This window comes from Pan troglodytes, chromosome 1 (genome assembly GCF_028858775.2).
Source record: "Pan troglodytes isolate AG18354 chromosome 1, NHGRI_mPanTro3-v2.0_pri, whole genome shotgun sequence".
Taxonomy (NCBI): Eukaryota; Metazoa; Chordata; class Mammalia; order Primates; family Hominidae; genus Pan; species Pan troglodytes.
The window spans coordinates 178,754,970-178,779,115 of NC_072398.2; the positions used below are offsets into that span (position 1 = coordinate 178,754,970).

Sequence of the window (24,146 nt, forward strand, 5' to 3'; positions counted from 1 at the left end):
TTGTATTTTTAGTAGAGTCTGGGTTTCTCCATAGGTCGGTCAGGCTGGTCTTGAACTCCCGACCTCTGGTGATCCGCCCGCCTCGGCCTCCCATAGTGCTGGGATTACAGGCATGAGCCACCGTGCCTGGCTCTAAAATTACTTTTTAAAAATATGTTTCCTTCAGACATATCTGTTTTTATGCCCAAGAATAATTTAATTGTAAACAAAGCATAAGCTTGCATTCTGTTCTATTCATATGTCATCATAAGCATTTTCTACACTGCCTTGTAATAATTTTTAATGGCTGAAGCAAATATATGTATTTTATTTAACTTACCATTAACCTTTTTTTTTTTTTTTTTGAGACATGGTCTCGTTTATCACCCAGGCTGAAGTGTACTGGCACAATCATGGCTCACTGCAGCCTCGACCTCCTGGGTTCAAGTGATCCTCCCAACTCAGCCTCCCAAGTAGCTGGGACTACAGACATGCCCTACCATATCCAGCTATTTTTTAATTTTTAGCAGAGATGTTATGTTGCCCAGGCTGGTCTCGAACTCCTAAGCTCAAGGAATCCTTCCACCTCAGCCTCCCAAGTAGCTAGGACTACAGGCATGTACCACCACATCCCGCCATTTTTTAATTTTTAGTAGAGATGAGGTCTCACTGCGTTACCTGGGCTGGTCTCGAACTCCTGAGCTCAAGTGATCCTCTCACCTTGGCCTCCCAAAGGGCTGGGATTACAGGAATGAGCCACCACACCTGGCCCATTATCCAATTTTGGACACAAATTACTTTAAATGTATTTGCTATTTAGTTTAGTAACACTAAAATACACATCTTTTTGTTTACTGCACTTGTTTTAAGAATTATTTACTCAAAAAAGGAATCATTAGCTCAAAAAATTGGAACATACGTCCCCTTTTGTTTGGCAGAGATGAGGTCTTGCCATGTTGCCCACACTGCTCTTGAACTCCTGGGCTCAAGCGATCTGCCTGCCTCGGCCTCCCAGAGTGCTAGGATTTACAGGTGTGAGCCACCACGCCCAGCCACACATATGGCTTTTTTTTTTTTTAAGTAATGTAAAATATGTGAGCTTTATTACATGTTAAAGATAATATGACCCAAATTTATCAAAATTACAATAAAATATTTTTAAATATATACAAAGTTGCAAATAACTGATTTTTTTTCAATAAAGGTAACTGATATACTATTTAAAGACAGGATAAAACAAAGATACGTTTAATGACTTCCATATCATTTTAAAGTCACCTTATTGAACAATACATCATGAAATCTATAGTTGTACATCTAGGAAATTTGCCAATGGCGCTCTCTTCTACCAGTGTGTATATTTTAATTTGTCTCATATGGGTGGGTGTCTTTTCCATTTTGATGATTGGCTAGAACAGCAATCTGTATCATTAACGTCCAAGTTGGCTTCCTATGATTATCAGTTAAGGGAATGTGAATCCAGCCACTTGGTTCCACCAATTCAAGTTGCCGAATTTCTTGAAGGTTGTGAAAATTATTTCCTACTTTGGCTGAAATCTTGCTTAGAGTATAGCTTTCATCAGATTTGTAGTCTGCATAAATATATAATGTCTTAACTGTTGTTTTTCTTCTGAATTGGATGTTCCCTAAATGAGGCTGGGAGCCATCTGATTGCCAATAAGTTTCTAGATTGTCAGCTCGTAACTGATCCACTCCAAATCCTGGTTTGCAAGATGAGAGTGACCAAACAGCTTGTGACCCAATTTCCCGTACTGTTCCAGTCTTTTCCAACTGCTCAGGGTCAGTACCAGGAGGTGTCTTGTTTGGTGTGGTCATTTTTTAAATATTCTGGCTGCTTGCCAAAACTCAGGTTCTCAGGATCTCCAGCAGCTCTGTGCCACTCCCACTCGGCTTCCTAGGACAGCCTGGGTTCCCCAGTGACGCACGTGTGGCTTTTTAAATGTGTAAATATGCCAGTGTCAATTTCACTATCTATCATACTATCAACATTTTCTATTTTTTGTTATATAGGCATAAAATTTTAAAAATTTTAATTTCTACCTCTTAGTATCTAGTAAATTAAAATATTTCTCCATTGTTTACTAACCCATCTAAACATCTTTTTGCCCATTTATATATTGAAAATGTGATGGTTTTAAAAACTAATGTAGATGCTGTAAATAATAAAGACACTTGGCCAGTTGATACTGTATAACCAACTTCTGATTTGTTCTGCCAGAGGAAGCATTGATTTAAGACTCGATATACAACAACAACATAAATGTGTTTTTCTTTCTTTTTTGAGACAGGGTCTCACTCTGTCACCCAGGCTGGAGTGCAGTGGTGTGAGCACAGCTCACTGCAGCCTCGATCACCCTGGGCTCAGGTGATCCTCTTGAGTAGCTGGGACTACAGGCACATGCCACCATGCCCAGGCTGGTCTAGAATTCCTGGACTCAAGTGATCTGCCTGCCTTGGCCTCCCAAAGTGCTGGGATTACAGGCGTGAGCCACCGCACCTAGACTGTTTTTCAAATAATCCTCTTGTTTAAAAAAATTATAATCCAGTGTATTGTGCTTGCCATCGGTGCCTGTGTCACCCTCTGGTAAAGGTATGTCATTGTTGGCCGCAACCTCTGGGCTGGGATGAGCCATGCTCCTGGTGCAGTAGGGGAGCCCAGCCATGGCCAGTACAGTGGTAGCAGTCGGACTGACCATTGCTGCTGCAGGATTTGCAGGCTGTTATGTTTTGCAACCCTTATATAAGGCATGTGGAACCTCAAGTAAAACAAATTTTTCGGCCAGGCGTGGTGGCTCATGCCTGTAATTCCAGCACTTTGGGAGGCCAAGGTGGGCATATCATGAGGTCAGGAGATCGAGACCACCCTGGCTAACACGGTAAAACTCGTCTGTACTAAAAATACAAAAAATTAGCCGGGTGTGGTGGCATACGCCTGTAGTCCCAGCTACTTGGGAGTCTGAGGCAGGAGAAACACTTGAACCCAGGAGGCAGAGGTTGCGGTGAGCCGAGATTGCGCTATCGCACTCCAGCCTGGGCAACAGAGCAAGACTCCGTCTCTAACAAAACAAAACAAAAAAACCCCAAAACAAACAACAACAACAAAACAAATTTTTCAAAGTCTACCAAAATCTGCCTTCAGTGGTGGCTATTACAGAGGTATGTTTGAACCCGAAACGACAAAATGGAAAGCAGCATTAATAGTAGCTGTAAGCACTACTGCCAATAAAGAGAAAATAAGAGGTGCTCATTGACAAATGACGCTCTTAAATCATCCAGGTAGATCTTCTTCTATCATAACCAAAAATCAATGGAGCAAAAGATTTACTAGAATGTCAAGCTAAAAAATGAAGTAAATGTATGAATTTTAAGTTCATATTACTTTATGTATGTGAGTACCAATTTTTTGTAAAAAAAAAAAAAAATGCCTCAACGCTACAACAAAAATGTGACTTACCTAGATTAAATGGATAAACTTCTAAAAACACAAAATCTACCAAGACTGAATCAGTAATAAACAGAAAATCTGAATAAATCTATAACTAGTGGGGAGACTGAATCAGTAACCAAAAACTTCCCAACAAAGTAAAGCCCTAGATCAGATGATTTTGGTGGCAAATTCTACCAAACATTTAAAGAACACCAATCCTTCTCAAACTCTTCCAAAAAATTGAAGAGGAGGAAATACTTCCTAACTCCTTCTGTGAAGCCAGCACTATCTTGATACCAAAACAAGGCAAACATATTATAAGAAAACTACAGACCAATATTCTGTATGAATGTATATTGATACAAAAATCCTCAAGAAAATAATAGCAAATTGAATTGAACATATTGATAGAATTATACACCATGACCAAGTGATATTTATTACTGGAATGCAAGGATAATTCAACTTATGAAAATCAATTAATGTAATCACATTACCTGAACAAAATGAAACAAAAAACCCCAAATGATCATCTCAATTCATACAGAAAAAGCATTTAACAAAATTCAACACTCTTTCATGATTTTAAAAAAACTTTAAAAAACCCTAGTAACAGAAGTAAATTATCTCAGCATAATAAAGGCCATATATTAAAAACCCAGAGCCAACATCATATGCACTGGTAAAAGACCGAAAGCTAGCCTGGCCAACATGGTGAAACCCTGTCTCTACTAAAAATACAAAAATTAGCCAGGCATGGTGGCATGTGCCTGTAATCCCAACTACTCAGGAGGCTGAAGAAGAAGAATTGCTTGAACCCGAGAGGCAGAGGTTGCAGTGAGCCAAGATCGCGCCACTGCACTCCAGCCTGGGTGACAGAGCGAGACTCCATCTCAAAAAAGAAAAACAAAAAACAAACAAACAAACAACAACAACAACAACAAAAACGACTGAAAACTGGCCAAGCATGGTGACTCACACTTGTAATCCTAGCACTTTGGGAGGCCAAGATAGGCAGATCGCTTGTGCCTAGACATTCAGAACCAGCCTGGGCAACACAGTAGACCTCATGTCTACTAAAAATAAAAAAAAATTAGCCAGGTGTGGTAGTGCACGCCTGTTAGTCCCAGCTACTTGGGAGGCTGAGGTGGGAGGATACCTTGAGCCCAGGAGGTTGAGGATGCGGTGAGCTGAGATCATGGCAGTGCACTCAAGCCTGGGTGACAGAATGACACCCTGTCTCAAAAAAAAAAAAAAGACTGAAAGAACTTTTGCTTTAAGATAGAAACAAGACAAGGATACATACTTTTGCCATGTCTATTTAACATAGTATTGGAAATTTAGCCAGAGCAATTAAAAATAAATAAAAGGCATCCAAGTTGGAAAGGAAAAGGTAAAATTATCTCTGTATACTGACAACATATGCTACATTTAGAAAACCTTAAAGATTCCCCGCAAACACACAAAAACTGTTAGAGCTAATAAATGCGGCAAAGTTTCAGGATACAAAAATCAACAAAAAAGTCTATTGCATTTCTACATACTAATAATGAATTATCCAAAAATGAAATTAAGGAAACAATTCCATTTACAATAGCATCAAAAAGAATAAAATACCTAGAAATTAACCAAGGAGGTAAAATACTGTACAGTGAAAACTACAAAAGACAAAAGATTGCTAAAAGAAATTAAAGAACATACAAATAAATGGAAAAACATCCCATGTTCATGGACTAGAAGGCTTATTATTAAGATGTCAACAATGCCCATAGTGATCTACAGATTCAACGCAATCTCTATCAAAACCCTAACCATGTTTTCTGCAGAAACAGAAAAATCCATTCTCAAATTCGAATTGAATCTCAAGGGATCCAGAATAGCCAAAATAATCCTGACAAACAACAACCCCAGAGGACTCACATTCCTTGGTTTCAAAACTTACTATGAAGCTATGGTAATCAAAACCATGTGGTACTGACATTAAAGACAGACATAAAGACCAATGGAATAGAAAAAAGCCCAGAAATAAACTCTCACTTATATGGTCCAGTTAGTTTTGACAAGAGTGCCAAAACCATTCCATAGGAACAGAACAGTCTTTCCAACAAATGGTACTGAGAAAACCAGATATCCACATTCAAAAGAATAAAACTAAGCTAATACTATACACAAAAAATTAACTCAAAATGGATAAAAGACCTAAACGCAAGCACTAAAACTGCAAAACACTTAGAATAAAATACAAGGGAAAGACTTCATGACATCAAATTTGGAGATGATTTATTTGATATGACACCAAAAGCACAGGCAACAAAAGAAAATGTAAGTTGGAGTTCATCAAAATTAAAAACTTTGGTGCATCAAAGGACAACAGAATGAAAAACCCAAGAACAAGAGAAAATATCTGCAAATCATTTATGTGATAGGAGACTGAATTATATATAAAGAGCTCTAAAACTCAACAACAGAAAACACAACCCAATTTAAAAATGGGCAAAAGACCTGAATAGACATTTCTCCAAAGATTTTTAATATAGAGACCAGTAAGTACATGAAAAGATGCTCAACATCACTAATCATTAGAGAAATACAAACCAAAACCACAATGAGATACCACTTCACACCTATTAATATGGCTATTATCAAAACAATAGAAAACAAGTGTTGACAAGTGTATTAGTCTGTTTTCACATTGTTATGAAGAACTACTGGAGACTGGATAATTTATGAAGAAAAGGGATTTCACTGACTCACAGTTCCACAGACTTAACAGGGAACATGACTGGAAGGCCCCAGGAAACTTACAATCACGACAAAAGGCAAAGGGGGAAGCAAGCACATCTTACCATGGTGGAACAGGAGAGAGCGAGCATGCAAAGGGGAAAGTGCCACATGCTTTCAAACAACCAGATCTCATGAGAACTCACTATTATGAGAACAGCAAGGGGGAAATCTGCCCCCACTATTCAATCATCTCCTACCAGGCCCCTCCCCCAACACATGGGGATTACAATTCGAGATGAGATTTGGGTGGGGACACAGAGCCAAAGAAGATGTGGAGAAACTGGAGCTCTTGTGAATTGTTGACGGGAATGGAAAATTGTGCAACTGCAGTGGAAAAAGAATATGGTGCTTAATCAAAAAATCAAACACAGGACTACCATATAATCCAGCAATTCTACTTCTGGGTATATACACAAAGAACTGAAAGCAGGGACTCAAACAGATGCTTGTACACCCATGTTCATAGTAGCATTATTGGTAATACCCAAGAGGTGGAAACAACTGAAGTGTCCATTGATGGATAAATGAATTAACAAAATGTGGTACATACATACAATGAAATATTCAGACTTAAAAAGGAATGAAACTCTGATACACACTATGTGATGATTAGTATTAAGTGTTAACTTGACTGGATTGAGGAATGCCTAGATGGCTGGTATTGTTTCTGGGTGTCTCTGTGAGGGTACTGCCAGAGGAGACTGACATTTGAGTCAGTGGACTGGGAGAAGAAGACCCACTCTCAATGGGGGTGGGCACCATACAATCAGCTGCCAGTGCACTAAAACAAAGCAGGCAGAAGAAGCAAAGATAAGCCTGCTTGCTGAGTCTTCCGGCTTGCTTTCTCTTTTTCCTTGCCAGATGCTTATATCCTCTCCTCCTGCCCATGTACATCAGACTCCAGGTTCTTTGGGCTCTGGATTCTAAGACTTGCACTAGCAGCCTCCTGGGGGGCTCTCAGGCCTTAGGCCTCAGATTGAGGGCTGCACTGTTGGTTTTCCTGCTTTTGAGGCTTTCAAACTTGGGCTGAGCCCTACCACTAGCTTCTCTTTCCCGAGGTTGCCAATAGATTATTGTGGGAATTCACCTTCTAACCATGTGAGTTGATTCTCCCTAATAAACTCTTGTATATATACATATATCCTACCTATTAAAGTCATATATATATATCTCCACATCCTATTGGTTCTGTCCTTCTGACTAATACATGCTACAACATGGATGAAATGTGAAGATAGACACAAAGGTACAAACATTGTGTAACCACTCTTATATGAGGTACCTAGAATAGTGAAATTCATATAAACAGATGGTAGAACAGCAGTCACCAGGCATTAGGGGCAAGGAAAGATGGGAAGTTATTAAGTTTGAGATGATAAAAATGGCCAGGCACAGTGGCTCACACCTGTAATCCCAGCACTTTAGGAGGCCAAGACGGGCAGATCACCTGAGGTCAGGAGTTCGAGACCAGCCTGACTAACATGGCAAAACCCCGTCTCTACTAAAAATACAAAAATTAGCCAGGCATGGTGGTGGGTGCTTGTAATCCCAACTACTCGGGAGGCTGAGGCAGGAGGATCACTTGAACCCAGGAGGCAGAGGTTGCAGTGAGCCGAGATTGCGCCACTGCACTCCAGCCTGGGCAACGAAGCGAGACTCCGTCTCAAAAAAAACAAAAAGCTCTGGAGATAGTTGTTATGGTTGTACAACAACAATGTGAATGCATTTAACACCACTGAACCATATACCCTCAAACCCATATACACTGGTAAATTTTATGTTATGCATATTTTACAATAAAAAAATGTGACTAGTATTTAGAATGTATCAGCAGACTAGATATTGAAAGGGAGATGACTTTCAGGAGAAGAGATGCAAAAAAACAAAAAATAGCATGAACTTAGTGCAAACATTTTCTAGCTACATGTGTTTTATCCCACTTTGCACCTAAGTTATCTGTTAATAACATTTGGTACTGAGTGAGGGCCTACTACTACCTTTCTGCTTCCCAAGGAGCCCAACCAGTGGCCATGTTTTAAAATCAAAGGCAGCCAGGAGCAGTGGCTCACACATATAATCCCAACACTTGGGGAGGCCGAGGTGAAGAGGATCCCTTGAGCCCAGGATTTCGAGACCAGCCTAGGCAACATTAAATTTTTTAAAAAATTAGTGGCCGGGCACAGCGGCTCACACCTGTAATCCCAACACTTTGGAAGGCAAAGGTGGGTGGATCACCTGAGGTCAGGAGCTCGAGACCAGCCTGGCCAACATGATGAAACCCCGTCTCTACTAAAAATAAAAAAATTAGTCGGGTGTGGTGGCAGGTGCCTGTAATCCCTGCTACTTAGGAGGCTGAGGCAGGAGAATCGCTTGAACCCAGGAGGCAGAGGTTGCAGTGAACCAAGATCTTGCTACTGCACTCCAGCCTGGGCAAGCAACAAGAGTGAAACTCCATCTCAAAAAAAAAAAAAAAAAATTAGTTACACATGGTGGCACATGCTCGTAGCCCCAGCTACCCAGGAGGCTGAGGTGGGAGGATTGCTTGACCTTGGAAGGTCAAGGTTGCAGTGAGCCACCATCATGCCACTGCACTCCAGCCTGGGCAACAGACCAAGAGTTTGTCTCAAAAAAAAAAAAAAAAAAAACCAGGAAAAAAAAACAGGATAAAAAAAATCCTTAAGAAAACTGATCTCTGAAGGTGTAAGCCAAAACATTATTTGTCTTAATGTGTTACTAATTCAGATTTTATGAAGGTTATTCTCTATTCACATCTAAATTCTCAAATGTTAAACAAAAATGACTTCAACTCAAGTTACCCAAAAATAAACTGCAACTAATTTAACACATAACTATTCAAAACAAAAATTTATATCTAATAAAATATTAGATATTTTTCATCTTTCTTTTTGAAATAGTATTTAAGGCATTTGTTTTAAAAATTATGGCATAAAGGCCAGGCATGGTGGCTCACACCTGTAATCCCAGCACTTTGGGAGGCCAAGGCTGATGTATCAGTTGAGCCCAGGAGTTTTGAGACTAGCCCAGGCAACACGGTGAAATCCTGTCTCTACCAAAAAATACAAAAATTAGCTGGGTGTGGTGGTGTGTGCCTGTAGTCCCAGCTGCTCAGGAGGCTGAGGTGGGATAATTGCCTGGGCCCAGGAAGTAGAGGCTGCAGTGAGATGAGATTGCATCACTGCACTCCAGCCTGGGCGACAGAGTGAGACCCTGTCTCCAAAAATTAAAAATAAAAATTATGGCATAAATGCAGACATTTCTCTCAGAAATGCAAAGAAAATAACATAAAGATCACCATAAAGAAACCTATTTGTTTTATTCTCTCAACTTTATTTATGGGAAAGAGCATGAGTTATACAGCTAGCAAGACTGTGTCAGGGTCCTACCATATCAGTTTCTTCAATGTTAATTAGGGATACCATCAACTATCACACAGGTTTACCAGGAAGATTAAGTTAGATAATAAATAAAGCACAGAATAGGCACTAAACAAATGCTAGCTCCCTTTTGTTTCTAGAAGTCAAAGTCCCTGAGTTTGAATCGTAACTTCACTTACGGGCTGTGTGATTTTGAACAAGTTACTTAATCTTTCTAGGCCTATTTTGTCACTTGTAAATGTGGATTTTAACAGTAGCTAGCTACTTCATAGGGTTGTTATGTGTATTAAATAAAGTCTGTAAGTCTGGATTTAGAAAAGCGCCTGGCACATGGTAAACACTCAATAAATATTAGTATCTCATTCTCCTCACAACCACCACCACCACCACAATCTATCTGCTTCCTACTGCAGAGCATCTGCAGCTTTGTAACTGTTCATTTCTCATTTTATATCTTTAAGTCATCTACAGTAACATGAGTGGTATGTTTTACCAGGAGGCCCATTCTTTTCCTTTTTTTTTTTTCTTTTTGCTTCTCTTTAGTAAAAAACAGAATACCAAGCAATAAGTAAATGCTCACTGAATGAAAGAACAAATAATATGTCATAATTTTTTTTTTTTTGAGACAGAGTCTCTCTCTGCCGCCCAGGCTGGAGTGCAGTGGCGTGATCTCGATCTCGGCTCACTGCAACCTCTGCCTCCTGGGTTCAAATAATTCTCGTGCCTCAGCCTCCTGAGTAGCTGGCATTACAGGCCCCTGCCACCACGCCCAGCTAATTTTTCTATTTTTAGTAGAGATGAGGTTTCACCATATTGGCCAGGCTGGTCTCGAACTCATGATCTCAAGCTATCTACCTGCCTCAGCCTCCCAAAGTGCTGAGATTACAGGCATGAGCCACTGCATCCAGCTAAAAGTTTTTTTAAATTGTTTTAAAAAAGAACAAATACATGGAAATAGGTAGACAGGTAGTAGCACAGACGGGTCCTACAGAACTCTTCTTGCTTCTCCAAACTAAAATGCTTGTATCGCAAAGATAATATAACAATTTCACCATATCTCCAAGGATAAATACTGATTCTAACCCATTAAGTCAGGACTGGACTAGATTATTTTTTAATTCATCTAACTGACTGAAAGTTTGATGCCAAGCACAAAGGGCTCTTGAAATTTCAATTCACTATTAGGCTTTACTTTTCCTCTCCAATGTAACTATCTCACTCTCCTCAAACCTTCATTATCTATCCCTATTTCACCCTTCACAATGTTTATATTTTCTATATGAAGTATAAGCCAATCAGGTGTAAATTTCTTCATGGTCTCACCACTAACTTCATAAACCAACCTCTGTCTAGCCCCACCCACTGAAGAGCAAATCCTCAACATGCTGTAGATCCCATCCCTTTGGCCTTCTCAAGGATTTTTCTCTTCCTTTGTTTAATCCTCCCTTTCTCCTAAAACTTCTTTTCTAGAGAATCACCCATACCACTATATAAATACAACAGTATTTCCCATCCTCCAAAAAGGCATCCATAACCACCATCTCCATCTAATAATTGCTACAATTTTTTTCTGTTTTCATGGCAAAAGTTCTTGAAAAAGCCATCACCACTTCCTCCCTTCATATTCCACTTTCAACCCATTCCCATCTGGCTTCTGTAAACATTGCTCCACTCAATCAGCTTTTTTCAATGACCCTGTTATAGCCAAGTCCAATGGTCCCTTTCCTGTCCATATCTTACTGACAGTATTTTATATAGGTGATAACCCCTTTCACAAACTACATTCCTCTTTTGACTTCCAAGAGACCATATTTTCCTGGTTTTCTATTTACCTCTCCGCTCACTTCTTGGCAACTGGTACTGGGTCCTCCTCTGCTTGACCACATGGGCTCAGCCCTGAGTCTATTCTCTTCCCTTGGTAATCTCATCCACTCCCATGGCTTCCCACTGTGCTCCTTACATGACCTGCAAAGCTCTACATCATCTATTCCTTAACTTCCTCATCAGCATTTTTTTTTTTTTTTTTAAGTGGAGATGGGGTCTCAGCTTTGTCACTCTGGCTGGAGTACAGTGGCTATTCGTAGACATGATCATAACATGCTCAGCCTATGGAGTAGCTGGGACAACAGGCCTGTGCCACCCCACCTGCTTTCCCATCTCTTTTTATGTGACTCTTCCCTCGTTCACTATACTGGAGTTCCTTCAGTTTGTTGAATAGGTGCCTTCTTAACCTCAATGACTTTGCCCATGCTGTTCTACTTCCTGCAGAATTTTTCTCTCTGTTCTTTGAAGAACTGACTCCTCCACCTTTATGTGTCAACCTTGATGTGTCAACCTTGAACTATGTCACTTCTCAGATGTCTTCTCATACCTTCTTCTCCCACCCCCATTTTTTATATTATCCCTCCTTATCTCCTTCATTGCCCTTGCCACAAATCATGTTTTTTTGTTTTGTTTTGTTTTTGTCACTGGCCTAATCTTTACATACCATGAGGGTAGGGAGCACAACATCATTGGTGTAAGCTCGGCACCCAGCACAGTGACAGACAAATAACAGGCACTCAGTGTTTGTTGAATTAATCAATGATCTGAGACTCATTTACTCACTCATTAACAAACATTTATTGAGTACTTCATAGGTGCCAGGTATTTGTGCTGGATGCTGGATACAAAGACAAATCAGAGGCAATCTCAAGATCTTTACAGCCTAATGGGGAACAAAGACAAAGACAATACTGCATGATAAGTGCTATGACATGGATGAGACCACTTTTAACCAATACAGCCTTTCAGAGGGTGTGTAATGGAAAATATTTCCCTGGGTTCAGCTTCACTAGAAACCAAGATTAATCTAAATGTTGGTTCTGTTTTTTTCATGCCAGATGGCTAAAATCACAATATCAATTACAAGGCAAGACAGATTTTCATGCAAAGTATGAGGGAAACTGTGAATTGCCATGTAATATTCTAAAGCAGCTACTTACTACTCTCATATCTATTCATTCCCATCAGTACATAAGAAACTAGGGAAAGAAACATTTTGGTTTGAATCTGTTCTTAAGTAGGAACAATACATATGACTAATTTAAAATATTTTCCAAAGTTCTTACACCCGTTATATCTAAATTTGATACCATCATCTAAAGATTGAAGGCACTGGATTTAAAAAAAAAAAAAAAAGTACTGCTGCATTAAGAAACAGTATTCACTTATTGTTTAATTCATCTAACAAATATCTACTGAGCACCTGTATGTTCTAGGGCTGAGGATACAGCAGCAATCAAGGCAGAAAAAATCCTTACCCTCATCAAGCTTGGAACTGAATTGCAAAAACAAATAATAAACTAAGATAAGACATAAATGAAATCATAATTAGAAAGTCAGTAGATTGGCCAGGCGCAGTGGCTCATGTCTGTAATCCCAGCACTTTGGGAGGCCAAGGCAAGTGGATCACTTAAGGTCAGGAGTTCCAGGCCAGCCTGGCCAACATGGTGAAACCCCGCCTCTACTAAAAATACAAAAATTAGCCAGGCCCGTTGGCGCATGCCTGTGGTCCCAGCTACTCAGGAGGCTGAGGCAGGAGAATTACCTGAGCCCAGGAGGCAGAGGTTGCAGTGAACTGAGATCACGCCATACACTCCAGCCTGGGCAACAGAGACTCTGTCTCAAAAAAAAAAAAAAAAAAAAGATTGCCATGACATCATAAATTCCAATTTATATACCTCTGAATCCCCATTACCTAGCCTAGAACCTTTTATATATTAGACACAATATATGCTTGTTGCAGTAAAGGGAATATAGCTATAAATATTAAGTAATTACTACGTACGCTTAATTTCTACTGAAATGGAACAAACTTTCTTTTTTTCAATATATAACATTATTTGGGGTATTTTTCTAGCTGCATTCTCAGCATAATCCAATTAGTATCTATGTTTATAAGCCCTTTTCTTCTGAGAAGCTCAAGGATTTTTACAGATATTATCTCATTAATACTTATAACATCTCTAAGGTAAACGAGGGAAAAAGATGAAATTATGAATCCATAAGCCACATGAATCCATGAATTCATAAATTCCACAAATTCCACTCAGCAAAAATTCCAACCATTTTGCAATTTACAATGCATTTTGTGCATCATTTTCTTTCTGAATCCATCTAAGGCACCTATTTACTCATTATAGCTGGATGTGCTGGCCTATACCAAAAATGTTTTCATTATTTACTTAAGAAAGCAAACATTTCAGAAAGTGTTACAGTAAGCAAAATACAGAACAACATAAAAATGATGAACCTAATCTACAAATAGTACTTCAGCTAACAAGAAGAAGACTGGAAAATATTTAGGAATTAGACATATTATTTTCTTCAAACTTTAGCAATCAGAGACCAACAAGCCCAGTGTCAGCTTTAGCTTCTTTCTGCTCCCTGTAATTTGGTTCTTTTGTGCTAGGATCTTCTAGTAAACCTTAGTGACTGCTCACCTAGGAACCATTTTCCTCCTCTCCTTTTTTTAAAATAAATTTTATTGTATACATTTAAGGTATACAACATGATGTTATGAGATACATCCAGACAGTAAAAAGGTTACTATAGTGAAGCAAATTAACCTATCTATTGTCTCACACAGTTACCCATTTTTGTGGCAAGAGGAACCAAAATCTACTCATTTTGCAAGAATCCCAAATATAGTATGATTTTATTATGCATAGTCCTCATGTTGTACATTAGACGTCTAGACTTACTCATCCTACATATCACTACTTCCCCTTCTCCTTTGTTAACAGAATCCCACTTTTTTTCAGGCAACACTGTGCTCAGCCCCAGGAGATAAATCATGATTGATTAGATAATCCCAGTCCCCTTTGCCTGTAATTGGTTATGGTCTAAAATTGGCCAATAAATTAAAGGAAGTTGCTGGAGGTCCCTTCCTCCCTGATAAGAGGGTGCCAAGAGTAGAGTAGGCTCTTTTGCCCCCCAGCCAGTTTGTTTGTGCTTAGGAAGTTGTCAGGTTGAGACCCGATAATTAGAACTGAGATACTATCTTCTGACATGAGGGGAAGACCAAGAGAACTTCCACGATCCTGTCTCTGCACCCAGACATAAATCACTGAGTCTCATAGCTTCTGTTTACATGAAATAAATGTTATTTTCACCTAAGTCACTGGGGGTCAAACACTCTGTTCCTTGAAGTTGAAAGCACCCTAATTAATACAGATGGACCAAAAAATCAGGCAAGAAGGGAGGTAGAGATTAATCATTGAGCACTATGACTTCTGAGATCTCATTTAATCTTGACAACAGCCCAATAAAAGTTATTAATCTTTTTTGGTTTGTTTTTACAGATTATAAAACTAAGGCTTAGTAAAGTTATATAATTAATAGTAACAAAGCTGAAATTTTATTCTAGACCTGACACCATATCTCAAAAATATAAAATCTCCTTCCTTCCTTATTTACAACTCTAAACAAACAAACAAACAAAAAAGATGTGTTTTTAGCTAACAAAATTTGGGGAGAGCTAAGGAATATCATTCTTACAACCCTGTCATAAAAATCTACAGACTTCAACTCTACTTTGTATCAAAGTTATATGGGAGAAAAGACAAAAATATGTGTGCATGTGTATAAAGAGTTCCAGAATGTTTTGTATAGTGGCAAAAATCTCACAGAAAAAAGTAGGATGGATTCTATGTGTAATATTTTTCAACAATTAAATGTAATTTTTATTTTTATTTTTTGTATTTAAATGCATTTTTCAATAAATAATGCAATAAGTTAATGACAAATATTTCCTAAACTGAAAGAATAACTTCCTTATTTCAAACTATTACATTAACCAAGTAGCTATCAATACAGAAACCACAAAGTTTACACTTCCTCAATTCTCATCTCTTCATAAAAACTGATTCAGCATAAATCATGGCAACAAAAAAATTACAAATACTATCTAAGAATCAGTGACGTCATTTTTTATATAGAAATTTACTAGAACTGGGTTTTCAAAAATGCTATTTATGTCAACTCAACCAGACATATATTCACCTTACATTGCCTTTATTACTATCTAATTCAGCATTACAAAATGTGCATGCCCGATTTCTGAGCGTATACATGCAACTTACCTTCCCACATGCTCTGCAGTGATGCCTCCTTTTGGTGAATGTAAACCTGGCTTCACATTTCATGCAATTTGGAGCCTGAGAATCCGGTACCCATACTGGAGCCACCTCACCCAGAGTGGTGAATGGCTTTCTGGCAGAAATTCCAAACTGACCAGCTCTGAGATCATTATCTGGGCTATCTGGAGCTAATGCAAGGCATGGTCTAGTGGAGATCTCAGCCTCATAACTTTCTAAATGTTCCCCATTTGTATCGACATTAGAGATGTTTCCCAAAGATGGACTGCATACATTGGTTGCTGAGTTTTCCCCTAATTTTGCTTTCCCAAGAATATCATTTTTATTTTTAGTATTATTTCCACTGTTTGCAGGAAAGTCATTTTGTAAATGGTCTGATAATGGCTTTGGAATTTGAAGTTTAAGATTAGAAGGTTGCTTGGGTCTTGCACCACCAAAAGGAACACTGATAGATGGCAGGCTTGCTACTACCTTGGGGGAAGATTGCCCAAGCACTGATGGAACTTGACTACAGAAGTTACGTAAATAATTTTTCTTCATTAGGTCACCAGTGCTGTTTAAAAGTAGTCCGCTCCCTTCTGTGGCCTCATTTCCTCTCTGTTCATAAATATTTGAGTAGCATTCTGACTTGCTTTCCTCTATTTCTTTTTCTTCTGTTACTGAATCTTCTTTGGAGGGTAAAGTCTTTGGAACAAAAGAAACACCTGGGTCTTGCATTCCATAGGAATCACAACCATTAGATAGATAATTTGCTGCTGGTGTGTCTATAACAGTGGCGAACTCACATTCTTCACTTTCACTAATGCAAGTTCCTTTTAAATCTAGACCTGCATCTGCTAATCCAACACACTGTCCTCCACTATCACCATTAGTGTCCTCAGGCTGACTAATCTGTAGAAACTTTTCCTTTTCTTCGTTTACTTGGCTGTCATTCATCTCATTTAGTTTAGTCAACTTCCAATTAGTCATGTCCTGAGATTCAGAGAAATGCTCTGTCATATTAAGGAATTCTGTAGTGCCAAGAGTTTCTTCATGTTCATAACCTTCATTTTCATCAGCCCTAACTTTATTAGGCACAAGGCAATCTGAACACCGTTCACAGTCATTATTCCTTCCAGACCCATTAGGCACGTCTGGTTTGAGAAGCAAAGGTAAACCAGACCGGAGGGATTCTTCAGTGGTGCTCTCCTCTGCTGGCTCTTTTTTCGTCAAAATCCCCTCACTCATGTGGGAAAAGGAATTTGGACTCCCGAGATCTGTCCTAGGAGAGCTGATTTTGCCAGTGAGGTCCTCATCTGGTATATAGTTCTCTTGCTTTTTAACAGCAGGACCTCCATCTGTTCCCTGGGATGAAATTACTGAATCAACCGTTAAACTTGTAATCGCAGACATGGAGGGGTCTCTACCTATACTTCCGTCATCCTTTAATTGTGAAGGGGAACAGACACTGGCTAGACTATCAGATGAAGTAGGACACAGATGGTTAACAGATCTCCCCTCTGTTTTCGGTCTATTCAATGGATCCATTTGTTTCTCTGAGTTCATATCTTTTTCAGTGGACTCATTTATACTGAAACTAAATTGATCAGTTTGTCTGTTTTCATTATCCAGTGAACAGCTAAAAGCATCCATAAGGGATTGACTATTATAATTATTACAATCCTGTAAATCGTTTTGTAATGTCCTTTTATCACAGTTATGCATGACGGCTACAACAAGAACATTCTTCTCATCTGGCAGACAAGCCAGGTTTCCACATTTCTTCTCTCCCACTTCAACAGCACTGCATTGATCATCCCGACTATAGTTTCTCTTAATTAACTGGTCTTCTGCAACAGCATTTTCATCAATCCACATTGTGGCAATCTCTGGATTTAGATTACAGTCCTGTCCATTAGCACAGTGATCCTCTTCCTCTGTGGTCAGGGGAGCTGAATGAGCCAGGGAGAAGACTTTCAGTTGTGGTTGTGACTCATTAGAAACTGCAGATTCATTCACACTGGCCAAAGTAGGGTTAAATGACAGCCGGTGAGAAGGGGGATCTAGAATCTTATTCCACTTTGTATCCAATAAAGTAGAAGAAACTGTTTCATCTGGAAAAAAATAAGTAATTACAATAAGTTTGCTTGTAACACTGGAAAAGCTTATGACTAAGTTAATAACATTTCTAACTATCGTTTGAAAATTAAATATTCCAAGGATATTAGATTTCTAATTCGGGGCTAAAAAATAAGAAAATATATTTCAGACAATTCTCTGCAATTATATGTCACCAAATGGTAATATCTCAGACTATTCCAAACAACAAAAGAATTCTACCTCAATCTAGTAACATAATTAAACTGACCCACAGGTGAATGGGACCCAGAAGAGGGGAAAGCACCCTTGGATTGAGCAAAGCCAGGACAGGTGCTAATCTAATGGATTAGATGGAAAAAATTTAGAACAGTGGCTAGGATAACTAATTAAGCAGGAAGGAAAATGAAGAAGTTTTCTGTAGAGACTGAATGCTCTACACTCTGTATCATAATTAGGATGTGGGTTTGAGAGATATACCCATTTGCCAAAACTGGACAGTTAAGATCTATGTATTCTAATGTATATAAAGTTTACCTTTTGAAAAGCTGTTAAAAAAAATAAGAATGAAGCAGGGAGTGAGAAGGTGATAAAGGTATAAATGAAACAAAATGGCAGCATATGAAATGCTGTGAAAGCTGGATGATGGGTACACTGGGGTTTATTATACTTCTTACTTTAAAATATTTTAAATTTGCCCAACACATGTTAAAAAAAGTTTGCCACAGTATGTGAAATTCTGCTTGTAACCATGTCACAATACATTATTAATCAGGTTCATATTTATATTATTATCTGAGGACACTGGGCAAAAAGTGTTCATTTATCATATTAAATCAACATTCTTATAGTCTACCAATAAGCATACTTTCATATAATGTTTCTGTTTACTTTTTAACAGATCATAACTACAATGGCTAAGTTATTCTCTCAAGTTATAGGGCTACTGCATATGTCTAAGTAAATTAGAGAAATAAGGAACAATGCACTCAGTGCCTTTCTTGCTTTCTTCCTCCAGTATCTCTGATAATCATGGTCCTGAAATTATGCAGATATATTTGTAACCTCAATCCTCATCTGTAACATTAATCTTCAATGTGTCCACAGCACCTTAATCAAAACTTTATTAAGGCATTTACTACACTGAAATGCAATCGTTTATCTACCCTTCTCTTTCAACCACTGAATGATTTCTGAAGGCAGAAATCATTTCTATCAATATAAGTCCTCACTTTGCATAGTGCCTGATAGGTAGAACATACACAGTAAATATATAAGTGAATATCTACCATAGTAAAAGCAGCAGGATTGAGGAACATGAAGATTAAATGATAGCTCTTGCCTCTAAGAAGTATATAATCTCATTGGGAGAATAAGAGACACGTACAAACATCTAATTAGCAGTATGGAGTAGCATAGGTACAGTAAGTCCTCACTTAACATTGTTGATAGGTTCTTGGAAACTGCAATTATAAGCAAAACAACTCACTGTATAAAGAAGCCAATTTTACTATAAGCTAATTGATATAAACAACAGTTAAGGTTCTCCGGCATACAGTGTATCAATTTGCTTAAAGTCACAGTTTCCAAGAACTTATCAAAGACATCAAGTGAGGACTCAGTGTCTGAAAACTATTATGTAGGAGTAGAAAAATAAATTCAGAGGAGATAGATATTTTCCAGGATGAGGTAAGCGAGCTTGAATTCATGGAGGCAGGAAGAACTGGGCTATGCTTCAAAGACAGTTTTATGTAAGTTTGGAAAAGAAAGCATTAATAAATAGAGGAATAAAGAAAAGCATATCTCCAAATATAAGAATTTAAGGAAGCAATAAGTAAATCAGTTTGGGTTGAGAAAAGAATTAGTGTAAAGAAGTAGTGAAAAGTTGTTAAAAAGGGCACAAAACTCAGATTGTGTGAAGAATGGGCTTAGTATCCTCTGAAATGTCAAATCCTGAATTTACCAAATTTGAACCAGTAGAGATTTGAAATTTAGTAACACAGGATTCCTTAAAAGAAAAAAAAGCAAATAAGTCATATTTCCAATATGGTTCCTGGAAACAAAAATATAGTTACAGCTTCTTACAAGAATATTTAGCAATGTTCAAACAGAAATGATCGGGTATTAAAATTTTCATTATTCAACTGCCTCCTACCTGGGCATAATGTTAATTGCCTAGTGTCATCACAGTCTGTGGTATATTTTTTCATTTAAATAAGAAAATAAATTAACACAAAATGAGAAATCATTTTAAGTATATTCTCTAAGATAACACAAGGCTTGAAGTGATAGTTTTTAATGCAACTGGTAGTGAGATTCAAAAAAATAGTTCAAACAAATGAACCACAAAGTTACAACCAAGAAGCTGGTTTCAGAAATCCTTCTCCTTCTAAAGGAGTTATTATTCTGTAAGCAATTGCTCTATTTTTTAACTAAAATATTTTTACTGATTCAACAAAAATGTATTGAAAACAACTATACACAAAGCACCCTAATAGAATCTACAGAAGTCACAAAGAGACAAATGTAATGAACTAAGAGTTTTATTAGAGTCAGTGGTATTCTAGAAGCATAGTATTCACATGATTAGGTGTAACACATGTCTAAGTACCTTATGACTCAAAGAACTGTGATACACAGAGGGCTAAATCAAATAAAAGATTAAGAAAATACTTATACAAACAGTTGAAACTCAGAAAATAATATACCTTCCAGCCTGGTATGTACAAAGCCCACCTGGATGATGTAAAACCCCAATGATTAGATTTCACATTTACATGAACCAGGAATGAGCCTAGGAATATAGGTTAGTGTTAGGTCATCAATGGTAAAATATGAGAAAAGCAGGCCACTCTGGTAGCCTTCCTCTCTCTCTTCCTTCCTGTCATGATTCCATATTCAATTTAAGGCTGGAGAGCATTAAATATCTAAAGTAACAAAGTCAAAACTAATCTGTCTTCCCAACTGCTATCAAAGAATAGCCTGATTAACTGAATATAGCAAAGGTTTGTAAACCAATATGGAAATCATGGGCTTTATTATTTTTTAAGACAGGGTCTCGCTCTGTCATCTGGGCTGGAATACAGTGGCATGATCACAGCTCACTGCAGCCTCTATTTCTAGGGCTCAAGTGATTCTCCCTCCTTTGCCTCCCGAATAGCTGGGACCACAGGTGTGCCACCAGGCCTGGCTAATTTTTTTTGTATTTTCTGTAGAGAGGGGGTTTCATCATGTTGCCTGGACTGGAATCATGGACTTTGGATGGAAATATACCACTTTGTAAACTTGTTAATGCCATTTCCTGTTAGAAATAGAGAACACAGGGGAAGAACGGTGAGGAGGAAGAAATTTAATTATGGCTTACCCACTCAAGTTAAACCAAGAGGGAAATTTAGAGAAAAGTCTTCCCTAAATAGAAGTGAATCTTGGCCAGGCGTGGTGGCTCATGCCTATAATCCCAGCACTTTGGGCGGCTGAGGAGGGAGGACTGCTTGACACCAGGAGTTTAAGACCAGCCTGGCCAACATGGCGAAACCCCTTCTGTACTAAAAATACAAAAATTAGCCAGGCATGGTGGCGGGTGTCTGGAATCCCAGCTACTCTGGAAGCTGAGGCATGGGAATCACTTCAGCCAGGGAGGCAGAGGTTCCAGTGAGCACTGCACTCCAGCTTGGGAGACAGAGCAAGACTTTCTCAAAAAACCAACCAACCAACAAACAAACAAAAGAAGTGAATCTTAAGTGGACATTTCTACTGATGCTTGAGAATATATAATTAACCATTTAGGCAGTTGTGATGTAAATAGTTTTAAATGTATCTTTACTTTATTGGGCAATCAATATAGAATGAGCTATTTTTCTTAGTTTAGGAAATGCAAGCACATTTCTTGACCATACATTCATTGTATAGGGTAGTTTAGTAAAGCTCAGGCTCTAGTGTCACACTGCCTGGATTCTAATCCTGCCACTTGTTCACAAGGTAACTCTGAGAAAAGTGCTTAACCTCTCTGTGCCTCTATTCTCATCTATAAAATGGCAATAAGATCTGTGGGATTTTAAGTATCTGGCATTTAGTGCTAAAAAATGTTATTTCTTCCCCTGTATATTAGTAAATAATATTACTATCATTAAGTCATCAGACCTGATTTTATTTTTTTAAATACTACATCCTCTTATATCCCCACATTCTCTATACCACATAGGCAAACAGATTCACCAATATAAATTCTCACCTTCGTTTTGTTCAAATTCATCTAACACCTTGTCCAGGTTGTAAGCTTCTGCTTGGAAGTAATTCTCCATCGGTGAGGAAACACCACTTAAGAGACTTGTTTAAACCTAAAAAGTAAATGCGTATTACATTTTGAATTATTAAAATATAATTTATAAATCTTAAGTATACACACAAGGATAAAATCTCTTATAAATCTTTCCAGATAATGGTAAACTATAAAACCTGGCATCCCACTGGATATATTATAAGATCTTTAAGCTAATAAATTCTAAAAACCTGTAAGCTGACAATCAACAAAATATAACTAAATATAAAAGGCTGACTTGGTGATCATTTCATGCTTCAACAGACACATTTCAGATGCTGGGAAAGGAATCATTGTTTGGTATAAAATTGTGTTTCTATTAAAGAACGAAGCTTACAGAATTTTTTTCAAATGGGAAATGACAGGGAAGTTTAAGTACAGGAGTAACGGATACTAGTTCCAAAATGCTAATGATGACTCTGACCTAGTTATTCCTTTTTTTTTTTTTTTTTTTTTTTTTGAGACAGTCTCACTCTTGTTGCCCAGGCTGGAGTGCAATGGCTCCATCTTGGCTCACTGCAACCTCTGCCTCCCAAGTTCAAGCGATTCTCCTGCTTTAGCCTCCCAAGTAGCTGGGATTACAGGCAAGCACCACCATGTCCAGCTAATTTTGTATTTTTAGTAGAGACAGGGTTTCACCATGTTGGCCAGGCTGGTCTCGAACTCCTGACCTCAAGTGATCCGCCCACCTCAGTCTCCCAAAGTGCTGGGATTACAGGCATGAGCCATGCACTTGGCCCTGACCTGGTTATTCTTGTAACCCTCTTCGAGTACCATTTCTAAACCATTTCTTTAATGTTAATCGATCCAAAAGCATCCTTGGGCATATACACTAGGTATGTCAATGACTTAACAGATGCTAAGGGCACATAATAGGTGTTAAGTAAATGCTACCTATTATCTCCTTTTTTTCATCCATTACCATGATCTCCACACCTATTTCCTTAGTGTTTCAAATTTTTCTTTCCAAACTGAAAATTCTGCTTGGCTTCTTATTGATATAATACAGGCAGGGGAGGTCAAATTACAAATTCCCCAAAAAGTTTGAGTAAGGAAAACATGAAAAACAGAGAAAATCAGAAATGTAATAGCCTGTCTTGTAAACTTTAAGTCAAATATTATAAGTGATGAAATTTCTTTGACTTACTAAGGTAGTGTTTCTTCTTCTCTGAGGTATATAAGTGTCAATGATATTTCCCTCATTTTACAAATAAGAAAACAAGCTCAGGGAATTTAACTGACTTATTCAAGTATTTCCCGGCCAGGCGTCGTGGCTCATGCCTGTAATTCCAGCACTTTGCAAGGCCAACGTGGGTAGATCACCTGAGGTCAGGAGTTTGAGACCAGCCTGGCCAACGTGGTGAAACCTCGTCTCTAGTAAAAATACACAAAAAATTAGGCAGGAGTGGTAGCGTGTGCCTGTAGTCCCAGCTACTCAGGAGGCTGAGGAGGGAGAATCACTTGAACCCGGGAGGTGGAGGTTGCAGTGAGCCGAGATTGCACCACTGCACTCCAGCCTGGGCAGCAAGTGTGAAGCTCCATCTCAAAAAAAGAAAGAGTATTTTCCCATGATTATTAACTTGGTTAACATTTATAGATTGGCTCCTATTAGGTTACTTAAGTTTAGGTAGGCAAATAAGCTACATAATCTGCGAATTATTTTTTTTGGAGATGGAGTCTCACTCTGTCACCCAGGCTGGAGTGCAGTGGCTCAATCTCAGCTCACTGCAACCTCCCCCTCCTGGATTCAAGTGATTCTCCTGCCTCACCCTCCAGAGTAGCTGGGGCTACAGGTGTGTGCCACCATGCCTGGCTAATTTTTGTATTTTTAGTAGAGACAGGGTTTCACCATGTTGGCCAGGCTGGTCTCAAACTCCTGACCTCAAGTGATCTGCCCACCTCAGCCTTCCAAAGTGCTGGGATTACACGCATGAGCCACCACACCCAGCCCATAATCTATGAATTTTTTAAAATATCTATCTTTGTTGTCTAATTATTTATAGGTC

The 24,146-nt window shown here is 38.5% G+C and overlaps 2 protein-coding genes across 6 annotated transcripts in view; both read right to left on the reverse strand.

Annotated features, from left to right (window-relative positions):
- Positions 1-24,146, reverse strand: part of ZFYVE9 (zinc finger FYVE-type containing 9) — a 205,675-nt gene that overhangs the window by 92,904 nt on the left and 88,625 nt on the right. For all 5 annotated transcript variants that reach the window (XM_016918251.4, XM_016918269.4, XM_063817586.1 and 2 more), the window contains exons 3-4: positions 22,054-22,159; positions 15,732-17,839 (exon numbers count right to left, since the gene is read on the reverse strand). In XM_016918251.4, coding sequence (XP_016773740.1) covers positions 15,732-17,839; positions 22,054-22,123 — 2,178 coding nt within the window. In that variant the 5' untranslated portion in view covers positions 22,124-22,159. The remainder of the gene's footprint in view (positions 1-15,731; positions 17,840-22,053; positions 22,160-24,146) is intronic.
- Positions 1,282-1,907, reverse strand: LOC129137158 (anaphase-promoting complex subunit 10-like). The gene has a single exon (XM_054667084.2). The coding sequence runs from the start codon at positions 1,813-1,815 to the stop codon at positions 1,342-1,344; it is 474 nt and encodes a 157-aa protein (XP_054523059.1). The 5' UTR covers positions 1,816-1,907; the 3' UTR covers positions 1,282-1,341.

Coding starts and splice junctions, on each gene's coding strand:
- LOC129137158 (XM_054667084.2), bottom strand. CDS start 1,815: ATGACCACACCAAACAAGACACCTCCTGGTACTGACCCTGAGCAGTTG.